Raw genomic sequence first — 13,520 nt, 5'->3', positions numbered from 1 at the left:
TAAGTTGATTGCAGCCCATTGTTCTCAAACTTAATACTGTAATACAGTGATTCTCAACCTTTTCTTCACCACGGACTCCTTTAAATACCTTTTGTGGCCATGGACCCCCAAGACTTAACTCAAGATTTAAATCATAACATTTCTTCAGGCCTTTGTAGACCTCTGAAGATATTGAGATCCCCCCCCCAGGGGGCCATGGACCGCAGGTTGAGAACCCATTGTCGTAATATATTTGTGTGAAATGCCATGAAGTTGATACTCCTATCAATGAATTTAACTACTGAACAGTAGTGGTTTAGTAAAAGAACTTACCTCGAATAATTATTCCCATTTTGTGAAATCAGTACTCAGTTTTTTTTACAATTTTTAGTAGGCTGAAACCACTGAGCAAAAATCTATGACTTTTTTTGTCAAATAAATTATCACCTCACAAAAAAATCCAATAAGTGACACTTTATTAAATATAGTTTTTTTTTCTCCCTCTTGAAAATATAAATATTGTAGATTAAATTCTTATAAATCTGGGGTAGTTCCATTTAATTCATTCTGTCAACCCCATCTAAAGTAACCGTATCTAGAGTCGTTCAAAATCTGTATTTGACTATAAATATATATACTTTTGCAAATTAGTTGTTCACTTCTTCATGTTGTGATTTGAGCACCGTACAATACATGATATAACTAATGAATTAATCCTGATTATATACAAAGCAGATATATTATTCTAATGGGGGGGTTAGATATTGAAAGTAGCAGTACAATAGAATTTACATATGCATGAACTTTTCCTAAAATACACAATATTTTACTTTATGCTCTGGCTTTTGCTCATTCACAATAATAAATACTGCCATGGAAGGAACTTGAAAATCCTGCTACACTGGAAAGGGTTATTTGAGATTCCTTATTTTTTTTTTCACAAAATGCCGTTTAAATCACAAATTTTGTACGTCATTCTTTCACTGACAAGACACAAACCAATGGAAATTTCGTATCTGCAAAAATATATTTATTTTAAAGTAGAGAGACCTCTGGATATATATATTTAAAGCTCCAAATGAAATAAAAATGGAAGCTTAGGCACAAACTGGGCATATAGTGAAAATGTAGACTCAAAATCAAGCAGCTTTTTATTAAGTTAATTTTATATTACTAACAAAATGCTACGAAAGAAATTATATGGTAGATATTCCATGACAAATGATTATTTTATAGAACTACCTAGACTTCTGCAGGTGTAAAATCTTAAGTTATGGTTAACAGCCCAACCTTGTTTTGAATATTCTCTAAGATTACCTTAATCGCATTTAAGAATTAACACAGCAGCCTTTATGAATCCTATTTATTCTAATCAAATTATCTGAAACCTAGATTAATTATTTCAGGGAGAATGTAATGCTGCAGAGAATTTTCTTCAAATGCAGTTGAAAGCAAGCACAATTTATATATTTACACTTAGCTTCCATTTTTTTGTATCTTCATACAAAATTGTATTTGTAATCTGTAGTGTGGAAATATTATGGATTCAGGTTGAGAATTCAAGGGCATAACCTCAACTGACCACATATATCTAAGCAACCCTAAAAACATCCTTATTTACTATGGCCCATGAATTAAAAAAAAGACACAACTGAGTTAAATTTGTGCCTCTGGGTATCCATATTGCAAGTAAGCTTTTTTTTATTTTTTGGCCTTTTGATGTAGACATTAAACTTTTTAAGTTTGATGTATCTGACAGTCATTTAGCAGGTTGTTAAGAAGCTAAGCAGGATAGGACTTGGCTTGTACCTGGGGTGGAAAAACCACAAATAAAGCTCTATAGCTGGAGATTAGATTGGGTGAAAGCATTTGATAAGGCAACTGTACAGATACTCCTTGACTTATGACCGTAATGGAACCTGGCCATCACAATTGTAAGTTATGATGATGGTAAAGCAGGTCACACACTTGACCGATTCGATTTTATAACTTTTGTGGCAGTCGTTAAATGACCGCAGCTGTCGTGAAGTTTGATAGGGGCCAGTTTTGCTAAAAATGAAGTAAATGCCATTTTTTAGCAAAAAACATTGTTAAACAGGGTCTCATGAACCATGGGATGCTGCAGATAGCCTTAATTGCGGCTTGGCTACCAAGTGCCTGAAATGCAGTCACGTGACTGTGTGGGAAAAGGCCATTAGAATTTCAGAACACAATCTTGTGTACCCCTGGTCATAAGCCGAGGATTATCTGTACGCCATGTCCATATTGCAGCCAAAAAGAGTATATGGATGCATCTATGAAGTTGAGTGCAACTTTAAGACGACTTTTTTTTGGGGGGGACAAGATGAAAACAATGTTAAAATGACACTTGAACAGTAGTCCAGGCTGCTGCTGCTGCGATTGATTGCCCTTGTTCTCCAGAACAAGACAGAAAAGATTAAAGCTCCCTAATGTCTTGGGTTTAATTCAGTGAATGCCAGTCACCAGGATGAGGCCCTGCCGTTAAGATTTCAGCCTACGCTAAGTTTCAGAGCTCCCAAACTACAGACCACAACGTTCAGATATGCCTGTTAACTGCCACAACACAAAATTTAAGATCTCAGCTAGGTAGACTTGATCAGCTTTGGATTCTTCTAAACATTGTTGATCAAAATCTTGGAAAATGACCATATCTCCTTTCCTTGATAGAATATGCTGAGTATGGGTGATAGGGGAAAGTCTAGATCACACATAATTTATTTCTCTTTTCCTTGATGTAAAGCGACGAGAAAACGGAAAAGACCTTGGAAGGTGCAGAAGGTTCTCTTCCCTATTTAGGTGAGATCTCCAGAACATCGGTGGAAAAGATACTCCATGATATTGCTCTGATTTTTGCAAGTTGGACCCAAATGCTTAATGAAGGACAGCACACTCACCAACTTTAACCTGTTTTCTGAGCTTTAATAGCCACTCCTTGCTTCTTCTCTGCATTAGATGTTTTGCATGGATCTTCTAGATGAGGTTGATGTTCCTCTTCTTTGCCTTGTTCCCAGTTTTTTCCACACGGCTAATTACTGTCCTAAATTACTCAGACTTCATTGCCTCTGTATCCTTTCTATCCATATTTCTTCAGCATCTTCCTGTCTCCTGGAGGATGCTTCCGCCTTCTTCCAAATCACAAAAACGTCTCCTTTGCTTTAGAAGGGCCTACAGCCAAATGCTGCAAAAGGGTTTGTGGACAGCGGAAGAGAATTACAAGCCACAAAATGCACGAGCCAAAATTCCACTGAGAACATCACATATGAACTACAATTCAGCCACTCTGGACCCCTCTGAAATGCATTTCCTCTTTTCAAGATGTTTATCGTTTCCATTGCTTTTACTGTATTTCCATTGTAATGTTTTAAAATGTATGATGTATACCAGATTCCACCTCCCTCCCCGTCACAAGTTATAACTGTTAACTGAACAACTGCAATCATATAAAACTTACGTTATTTGGATTTTATTACTTGAATTGGCCTTGTTTTTTCAACAAATTCTCAAATGTATCCTGTGTCTATGAAATATGTTATCTAAAGATATTTTTAAGATGTTGCTCCAAGTTTGATAAGTCAGCAAACTCAGTCTGCCTACAGCAGTTTCCCAAACTTGGCATCTTTAAGACATGAGGACTTCAACTCCCAGAATTCCCCAGCCCCAGGAAATACAGGAAGTTGAAGTCCACGCGTGTTCAAGTTGCCAAGGCTGGGAAGCCGTGGCGTACAGCAACTTGAGCCCTGACCGTGTGAGTTACACAAATTGATGTGCTCCTTATTAGAAAAAAGATAGAGTGGACTGCAAATTCATCCCTTCTCTTGACAAGCAAACCACTAATTTGTACACAGATAAGTTTTTTGTGCTTTTTGAGAACTGATAGTTTGGCGAGAAAAAAAGAATGTAACACATCGGGTTCGTTTTAAAAATCCTGATTTTGATGTTAACTATCTACTTAGCTTTTACTTTTCAGTGGTTTTCAGATTTCCTGTTCTGTAGGATTTCTATCCGCTTCTATCCAAGGTGCTGTTTCTCTGCACCTTACAAAGGATTTAGAACAGTGGTTCTCAACCTTTTTAATGCTGCGACCCCCAACCGGTCGTAAGTCGAGGACTAAACCGGTTGTAAGTTGAGGACTAAACCGGTTGTAAGTCGAGGACTACCCAACCGGTCGTAAGTCGAGGACTTTCCCTGCCCAGGAACGCCACCCATGCGTGGTGTCGCCCCTGCGCCGGCCAAGACGTAGCTGGCAAGCGGCAGAGATGGGGCAGGCCGACCACCGGCTGGGCCACCAGCTGGCCCAGCCCAAGGGAGGTACGGCACCCGCCGGAAAAGGCGGAAAAAATGGTGGACAGCCTTGCTTGGCAACCTCTGTGAAATGGTCGACTGACCCCAAATGGGGTCCCGACCCATAGGTTGAGAACCGCTGATTTAGAATATGTTACCTGTTTACAAAAACAGTCTGATTTACTAGAGGTAAATTTTAAAAGGTGGGGGAAGATGATGAAGGGGAGAAGGGAAAAACTTAGCATTCACAGAAGCTACTCTACCATCACCAATCTTTTCATTGAAAAATTGCTGAATCTTCTAGGGAAGCCCAGACATTCTCAAAACCCAAGATGGAACATATTGCTCTAAAAACATACATATAGGCACACTTATGCATCCAAAATACCATCATGCAGCATTCATCTCTTACGTCTTAATCACTCAATTTTGGCTTTATTCAGAGCAATCACCATTGTTTCCCTTGTAACATGTTTTAGTTGAAGCAAATATTATAACTTTTATTCTTCAGAGCCCTGATTATTATATTTGATCAAAACATCAACTTTGCCCCCCCCCCCATTTGAACTTCAGGTCATCTGCAGAAGAGTTTATAAGTTCTCCTAGTAGCTCCCAGTGTTGACAACAAGTTAGGAGATTTGGACTTAAGTAGTTCCATTTTTTTTCTTGTTCTTGCCAATGACAGACAGAATTTATGCTACCAATCCAAGTCTTGTAATCTTGGCAAAAAGGAATGAATGAATGATGAATACAATCGGCTTTGGACAGGAATGAAGGTCCAGTTGCTGAAATCAGAACACAAAGAGACAAGGAGTTATTGTGTGTGCTTAATTCTGGACTGGGTCCAGAATTTGTTGCCCAAGCCACCAAATATTTTAATTGAAATATAGCACCATGAATTTCTCAGCATTGTGACTGAAGCTTTGGCAAATACAGTGATACCTTGGTACTTGACTGCTTCAAAACGCATCAAATTTGGTTCTCAACGCATTTTGATGTGAAAATGTTGTCCCAGTACTTGGTCTTTGTTTAGTACTCAGCGCACTGTTACAGGAAGAGGGGGACAGCTGTGAAGAACGGACAGGCTGGGAAGGTTGCTGCAAAAGGAGGGGATTGTCCACAGAGGGCGGACAGGAAGTTGGCCATGCTCGAAAGGTCGTTGTCATAGGAAAAGGGACAGATATAAAGTTCTCCTCAGCAGAAACAAAGGCTGACATGATATGTCACATGGTTTGTTTGGGACTCATCCTTTTTAGTATCTGTTGCACCTCCCAGAACAAATTAAAGCCAAGCACCAGGACAGCACTGTAACAGCATTTTGAGGCCACAATAGATTATTGAATAGCATAATTCAGGCATGTTACATCAGGAATGATCTTAAAAGACAGAAAGAAGAGTCACTATCAAGGCAGTTGCCAGATAAGTAAGCCTTGAGTCCTAGCCCAAGAAAATAACTTGGGAAAAAAATGTCTGAAACAAGCCCCTCCCTAGATAAAGGAGAGAGAGCACATTCAAACTTGCAAAATTCAGTTGCTATATCTGTTTCAGTAAAAGTAGTCCTGACCTTGGTACTGGATCTTAATCTGGTCTATGTGTAGGGCTGGGGCTGACATATGATTACCACTGTAATTCTACCATGACTATATTCATGGAACTATATTAAGAAATCAGAGATGAGATGTGAGGGAGAACCAAGTCTAGCATTTTATTCTGTTTGCTGATGGGGACAATGGGAAGCAGGTTGTCTATCGAAAATCCAACTGAATTGAGAGACATGAAAAGAAAGAGAATTTTACATTCAATTCTAGCTGTGAATTTAAGGAACAGGAAAGTGTATTCCTGTCTGTATGTAGGGTTTCCCTATGTGAAATGCCCCTCACTGAAAGAAATGTTCTCTTGGAAGGAGGTAGGACTGCAAAATATGATCCAAGGAGTAGATGATGCTCATCAGCCTTTTCCAAGGTCTATAGACTACCTCCAGATGAGTAGGGTTAGATTTTTTCTTTATAATTATGGAATTTTCTATGTAATGGAGAGAATTCTTTTGTTTTTTACTGCAGAGAATATCCATGGATAATAATTTTAACCATGCAGGGGATCATTCATTAATGACTAGGAATGCTGACATGAAATGTGCTTTTCCTGCTTCACAGAACAGCTAATCTGTGGAGATCGTGTTTTCTAATAATCAGATGCTACATTTCTATAGAGGTTCTCAATCATCCAGGTCGTGGTTGTCCCAAACGTCTTCAGAGAAAAACAAGAAAGTCTTGAAAAAACACCCTTGGGATCAGATGCTACAAATAATAACAATCTTCATCCCCAGCTATGTTGAAAATCAAATAATCCAGCACACTTACAATTTCACCTTCCTTTCCTCCAAAGTCCAAATAGAGCATCCGAATCCCATCATCTGAAGATGATTTTAGCTTCTCGTAGGGATACTGGAAGATGGTTTTGGGAAAGGCACCAACTTGGGGTTCAGTTGTGAGGGTAAATCCATGGTCATAATGGATGGTCAAACGGCACTCCTGGTTTTTATACGTGCAAGCTGAAGAAGGAAACAAGAACAAACAGGATTTATGGCACTTTAGAAGAATGATATTGCTAATAAAAGATTATGAGGCCACTCTGATGTTGGTAGTAGCTTGGGGATTAATAGGAATGCTAATGAGTTCCCTGCTAATTGGAAAGAAGTTCCAATGATTGTAACAATGAGGTTAATATAGCACAAAGGTTTCAGCACAGCTGACCGTGCACCATTAAAAAGTGGTAAGATCCATAGTGTAATACCAATTGCTGTCTGTGTTTAATTAAAAAGGGAGTTGGGTATCTTATAACATCCCTGAATCAGGTTTATCAACCTTTGGGAAACGACTATAGTCAAGGACAAGGAGTAAGGTGTAAACTTTCAGCGAATAAGAGAAGTTTAGCAACTGGTCTTGCTTTTCAAAATTTCTAGATGCCAAGACAGCTCTTGTGATAGCCAAGGATTTATTGATAAACATTACATTTATATCCTACCTTTCCTTGACACGGGGAGTGAGTGTTCTTGTCCTCATTTTATCCTATGTCATGTCACAGATGGATATTCAATCCATCTTATAGAACTCCCTCTGACTCTTCTTGTGGCCTTGAGCCAATAAAACTCACCTTGGTTCTCTAACCAGGCCACTACAGAGGTAGAGAAAGGGACTAAGACTAGGCCAATTGCTCTGCTCTCAATTTCTCCTCAATGTCCATTTCTTATCAGGCTGCTTGAATTGTTTTAATCTCCAGAAAAAAGCTGTTGTTGACTTTAATCTTTTCTCCTCCCTCCCTTCCTCTTCTTCTCTATATCTTTTAAAGTGCAAGTCAGACTATTGATCAAAGGATTTAAACAAAACAACAGTCCAGACTAGCATTGTTAAAAGATCTGCCATATAGTATGAGCAACAGATGTTGGATGGCATTTATTTTGCTCTTTAACAAAGCACTCCAAACTGCAAAAGAATCCTTTCAACACCATCTAGTTTACTGACAAGGTCTATCAAGATTTATCCTGCTCTGGGAGAAATTGATTGCCAAGAAGATTCTGTGCATTTGATTTACCTGTTGTGACTTCCACAGAGAGTTCAGTAGCGTTGTGGCAACCTTGAACTAGGCTCCGAGTCCATAGTGAAAGGTCTCTGCTAGTCTCGGTTTTGAAAAGATGGCTCTCAATCCCTTGTTGTGTGCCCGTTCGAGTGGCAAAGGACAAATCTATCCCAGACTGTGGAGACCCCTTCCCGGGTCCTGAATGTACCAACCTGAAAACAAATTTATTTATTTATGAGACTTATATACCGCTTTAAGTGCAAGCACTCCCTAAGTGGTGTACACCAGTAAGCAATGTATATATATATTTACATTGCCCCCAACAATCTGGGTCCTCATTTTACCTACCCCGGAAGGATGGAAGGCTGAGTCAACCTTGAGCCGGTGAGATTTGAACCGCTGACCTGCTGAACACAGTCAGCTAAAGTGGTCTGCAGTACTGCACTCTAACTGCTGCACCACCTCGGCTCTTTAAGAACACATATTGTTCAGGAAACAATCTTAGTGGGAGAAAGACAGTTTCACTGGAGATCCCATATGTGTCTACCTTTATTCTCTTGGATTTATAGGAAACTTTTCCTTGTGACTAATCAAAATCCTTTTCCTAGAATTTTAATAAAAAGAAATATTTCCTTCCTTCCTTCCTTCCTTCCTCCATCCCTTCTTTCTGTCTTTATTATTTTTATAATATATAAACTTTCAATCATAAATCATGTCTGATGGGTATTATTGTCCTATCTGGAAACAAGAAGCTAATGGGGAAAAAAGACCCCATCCCATTTTACAATTTATTATCTTGTTTACTAAGGTTTTTTTCAGAGGACCATGTCAAAGAGGCAACTAGGAAGACATATCTGTAGAAGCTTGGTAGCCAATGCAGTTCAAGCATCTTTTATGTATTCAGGGATCCAAAATATTTGCTGCACATAGGTTTAGCAGCATCAACAAAAAAACTGAGCATTTATTATAGGAGAGAAGATTATGGAGATTGAATGAAAATCTTAGATAAGAAGTTTAAGTTTAAGCATTTAGTTTAAGTATTCAAAAGAGTATTCAGTCTTAATGGTATAATGAATGTTTATATGTTTACATTTGTGTTTTAGAATAAAGAAAGAGGGAGACTAGATTTTATATTGTAGGTATAGATATTTAAAGAAAGTAATGTTTAAATTTGTGTTTTGGAGGGAGTTTATAAAGAATGATGGATAATAATATAAGTATAATATTAAAAATGTTTAGAGTATATTATAATGTGTGTTTAATGTTTGCAATTATTATCTTTTAGAGAAGATAATTTGTTTAATTTAATGTATTTAGATTTGTTTAGGATTTATATGTGTTTTAAGTTTTTTTTTTTTTTTTGAAAAAATTTAATTAAGCCTGTACTCAGCTCTGGGAAGGTTGAGGGAGGGTATGGGAGGTTTGGGGAGGTGGGGGAGGGTATGGAAGGGTGGGGGGTTTGGGGAAGGGATTTGTTTTGTAAAACTTAAAAACTTTCAATAAATTAAAAAAAAAAAAAACTGAGCATTTATTAACCTGCAGAGATAAGGTATCAGAGGCCGTTTCAAGGTAACTGAACAAAGGATGTAGAGTACAGAGAAAGAGAAGGGTTGGATGAGGGAGCTGATGAGAGCTTTCGCCCACAAAGTTCACCCAGCTGGAGAAGATTTCACCCATTCAAAGGAACCTTTCAATGGACTGCAGTGTGCATTTAAGAGCCAGCATGCTCTAGCAGGTCACAGTAGGTGGCAGTCTCTGGCCATCTTTTCCTGCTTGGCAGTCATATAGGGTCAAACCTGGTTGTTGGTACATAGTATTTATTAAGTGCATTTGATTTACACCTGCCTTTCTGTTTGGCAAATATGCCAAGCACCCAACAATATGCGAACCAAAAAGTTAAAAATTCCACGCTAACAAGGATATCAACAACATTTGTTGAGAATGAGGTATCTTTGCAGATTTCCTAAACACAAAGTAGAATAAATATATTCCATTGTCTAGGAGCAATGCATGAGAACCCCCATCCATGTGCCAGAAAGAAGGATCTGTAACTGTGGGACCTCTTCAGAATGATTGACCAAAACTACTGGTCAACTTTGTTAACAGGACAAGCAGCCCCTTTGAGACTTTAAAGTATAATGCCGCCACCTTAATTTTTGCCAGTAACCAACAACCAATCAGTACAGATCTTTCAAAACAGGCATTATGCTAAACCTGTACTTGAAAAATAGCCCAACTCTTATCTTTGGCTCCCAACATTAATTTCCAGGTTTTTTTTCCCAGGGACAGCCCAATCGGACTTGCACGATTATCACGATAGACTATCATCAAAGCATGGATAATCACTGCTAAGGGCAGCCAACTCAAAAAGAGTAAAGGTTGGTCTACTAGTCATAATGGGCAAATACATGCCACACATTTCTTCTCCTACCACTTTCCAAGAAAAAATCTTCTGTCATAGATAGTGGGGGGGGGGAACCATAGGCTGGATTGGAACGGTGGAAAAATATCTTTAAAAGAGGCAAAGGAAAACCTTTTCTGTTCTGGTGCTAAAAAAATAGGAACATTTCTACAAAGTTACCAGGAACCAAGCTAAAGCACATCATCATCATCATCTGGATTCACATCAGTCTTGATTCCTGGCAACTGCCTAGACAAGTCCCTGCAGTTTTCTTGACCACATTTTGGAAATGGTTTGTCATTGCTTTCTTCCTAGGACTGAGAGAAAGCGATTGGCCCAAAGCTAGTTTCATGCCTAAAACAAGATGTCATGGAATTGAACAGCAGCTGTCCACAAAAAGTCAGAGACACTGACACGAACTTGTAGTTTTACATAAATAAATGTATTTATTTTTTGCTGTAAATATAACATTTATATTTACAGCAAACAAGATACTCAGGAATACAGGAACATTATGAGGTATACAAAGCGTACAGAAGAAAAAAGCGGGAAAAAGGGAAACTCCCCCTTTACACCCACAGCAACCAATCACAGCATAGATTGCCTCATCTATGTGTCAGCACTCTCTAACTAATCAACTACAACTATGTGTAATAGCCTATTGTACACTTTGCTGTTCCAGCTACTAAATTTAATATTCTAACATAACACCAGAACTCAAATTTCCCTGCTCCTAGTGTAGCACCTTAACCACTAGACTAAGCTGGCTTTAACTTTAAGGAGGCATGGAAAATCTGGCTCAACCTTCTCCCTCTCAAACAACCAAATTAAGAAGACAGAACTTGTCCATTCTTGCATCTGTTCACCCACAAACCTGTGTTTTCTTGTTCCCCATTTACAAATCTTACAAAATCTTCTTTCTAACACATTCTCTCTTAAGCCTTGTGTTTCCAGACACGTCCCTACAAAATCAGCGTCTCATTAAGGTTTTGCTCCACAGCACCATAACATTCAGGCATTGATAGTTTACAAAGTGAAATTGAGAAGTCTATGCCAAGACACTTTAACTTAGAATTCTTCATAATTAAACTCCTTGGACTTTTCTGCTTTTAAAAAGATTTGGAAAATGTTTACCAAACTACAAGTTCAGATCAGAAACAGGCCGTGTGGCGTGTTGTGTCAGAGCACGTGCGAGCGACGGCACTGGTGCAATGTGCCTTGCGGCCTCCTGCCGTGAGTGGCGGCATTAAGCCATGAGCAGCCGCAAGTGCCCGCAGAAGAACTCGGGCAGTGGTGCGACAGGTGTCGGGCGGTGGGAGGCCTGGTGGTGTCAGTCCTAAGGTAAACGAGTAAGACATCCCTCCAAAATAAGACCTGATGCCTCTTTTTGAGGCAAAAAAAATAAGACTGGGTCTTATTTTCGGGGAAATACAATAGTCCTCAACTAACAATCATTTGTTTAGTGACTGTTCAAAGTTACAACAGCACTGGAAAAAGTGAATTATGACAGGTTTTCACATTTACAATCGTTGTACCATTCCCCTGGTGATCAAAATTTGGGCACTTGACAACTGGCATGTATTTATGCCAGTTGCACATGGTCGTGTGATCACTATTTGTAATCTTCCCGGCTGGTTTCCAACAAGCAAAGTCAATGGGAGAAGCCAGATTTGTTTAATGACTGCATGATTCACTTAACAATTGCAGTTGTTAAGTTGTTAAACCTTCACAACTGTGGCAAAAAAAAAAAGGATTGTAAAATGGGGCAAAACTCTCTTAACAACCGCCTTGTTTAGCAGCAAAAATTTTGGGCTCACTTGTGATCCTAAGTCAAGGATTACCTGTATCTAAAATAACTGAATGGAGAGTTTCTGATGTAACTGGTTATGAGGATACAAGCCAATGTTTCAAAGAAGAAACTGCATCTGAAGTAGATTTCCAGTCCCTCCAACTTCGACAGGTGTGTGCTTGTGGCAACTTAGTTGTTCTTTTGTACAGTAAGTAGTTGTCCTAAGATAACCTTCCTGTCTATAGAAAGAGGGAACTGGATACCACAGACATTTCACTAGCTTGTGGGGCTGTTCAGAGGTTGCAAAGTTGCTCAGGTTTCTCATGCGGTTTCCAGAACAAAACAAACACACAGTCAGGCAAAGTGTGTCTAAAAGGCCCTGGGAATCCAAGATACAGTAATAAAAACTGCAGTCCAATTAAACATGCATTAGAATTTGGGTCAGAGTTCCACTCTTTCAAGCCAATGAGTTAATTTTAAGCCCCAAATCATGTACAGAAATCATGATGGCTGAATTTTTTTTCCTGCAGCTATTAGTTTCTTACTCTTGTTTCATCAGAATGTTATGTTGGGAGGCTGGACCTTCAACAAGTTATTCATCTCCATTTGTTCTTCTCAACTATGTGAGAAATGTTTTCCCTAGTGACAGCCCAACGGTTATCACTACATGGGCCAGCTTTAGCTGGTAACACGAGAATTTCTCTCCTGCGGTGGGCAGAAGCTGATCAAATGCCTGAACCTTCCACTGATGGTCCATGATTTATTGTAGGGGTCTCCGAATTAGTCAACTAAAGAAGTGAAACATTTTCAAACAATAAACCAAGAAAGCCCAGTCGCCTTTTGGAAAAAGCACCTTTGGGATAGTTTTTGTGAGGTCCATTGTAACTTTGAAATGGCCATTAAGCAACCAGTCATAAGTTGAGGACTACCTAGATAGAAACCCGCTAATAAAATAATTTTCCTATTATGGAAACACAAGGTCTGTTATTTCTTATCTCTCTCTGTCTCTCTCCAGTTATTTTTCATCTTGTACCTTTTTAATTGTAGCCAGAGGGCAGAATCTGTTTTATTACAGATCTGCATAAGCCCCTCTGGCTAAAATGGGAGGTGAAAAACATGGGAATATATATATATATATATATATATATATATATATATATATATATATATATATATATATATATATATATATATATATATATATATATATATATATATATATATATATATATATATATATTTTTAAAATACTAAAAATGCGAATCCTGGGCATTTGCTAACAAATAAAAGAAAAAAACGAACACCAGGATATAATAAACCAGCCTGTTTAATATAAACAAGCCTGTGGTTAAGAAGAGTCACTAAACTTTCATCCGGCCAAAAAACTGCCGGCGTCATCAGAGTTAGAATAGCAGATTGACAGCCGCCCTCCAAGTGCTTGCACATGCTCTAAAAGAGCACTTGAGGATCGTA

The 13,520-nt window shown here is 38.6% G+C and overlaps 1 protein-coding gene across 1 annotated transcript in view; it reads right to left on the bottom strand.

The window, feature by feature from the left end:
• Nucleotides 1-438: 438 nt before the first annotated feature.
• The window catches only part of SNTB1 (syntrophin beta 1), a 113,897-nt gene continuing 100,815 nt past the window's right edge, over nt 439-13,520 (bottom strand). The window contains exons 5-7 of the mRNA XM_039365081.1: nt 7,873-8,069; nt 6,642-6,832; nt 439-5,066 (exon numbers count right to left, since the gene is read on the bottom strand). Coding sequence (XP_039221015.1) covers nt 4,974-5,066; nt 6,642-6,832; nt 7,873-8,069 — 481 coding nt within the window. The 3' untranslated portion in view covers nt 439-4,973. The remainder of the gene's footprint in view (nt 5,067-6,641; nt 6,833-7,872; nt 8,070-13,520) is intronic.

The sequence above is a fragment of the Crotalus tigris genome, unplaced genomic scaffold (assembly GCF_016545835.1).
Source record: "Crotalus tigris isolate CLP2741 ecotype Arizona unplaced genomic scaffold, ASM1654583v1 scf7180000019953.484404808:943566, whole genome shotgun sequence".
NCBI lineage: Eukaryota > Metazoa > Chordata > Lepidosauria > Squamata > Viperidae > Crotalus > Crotalus tigris.
The sequence above is the reverse complement of the archived record's forward strand: the minus strand, read 5'-3'. Positions and strand labels throughout refer to the sequence as shown.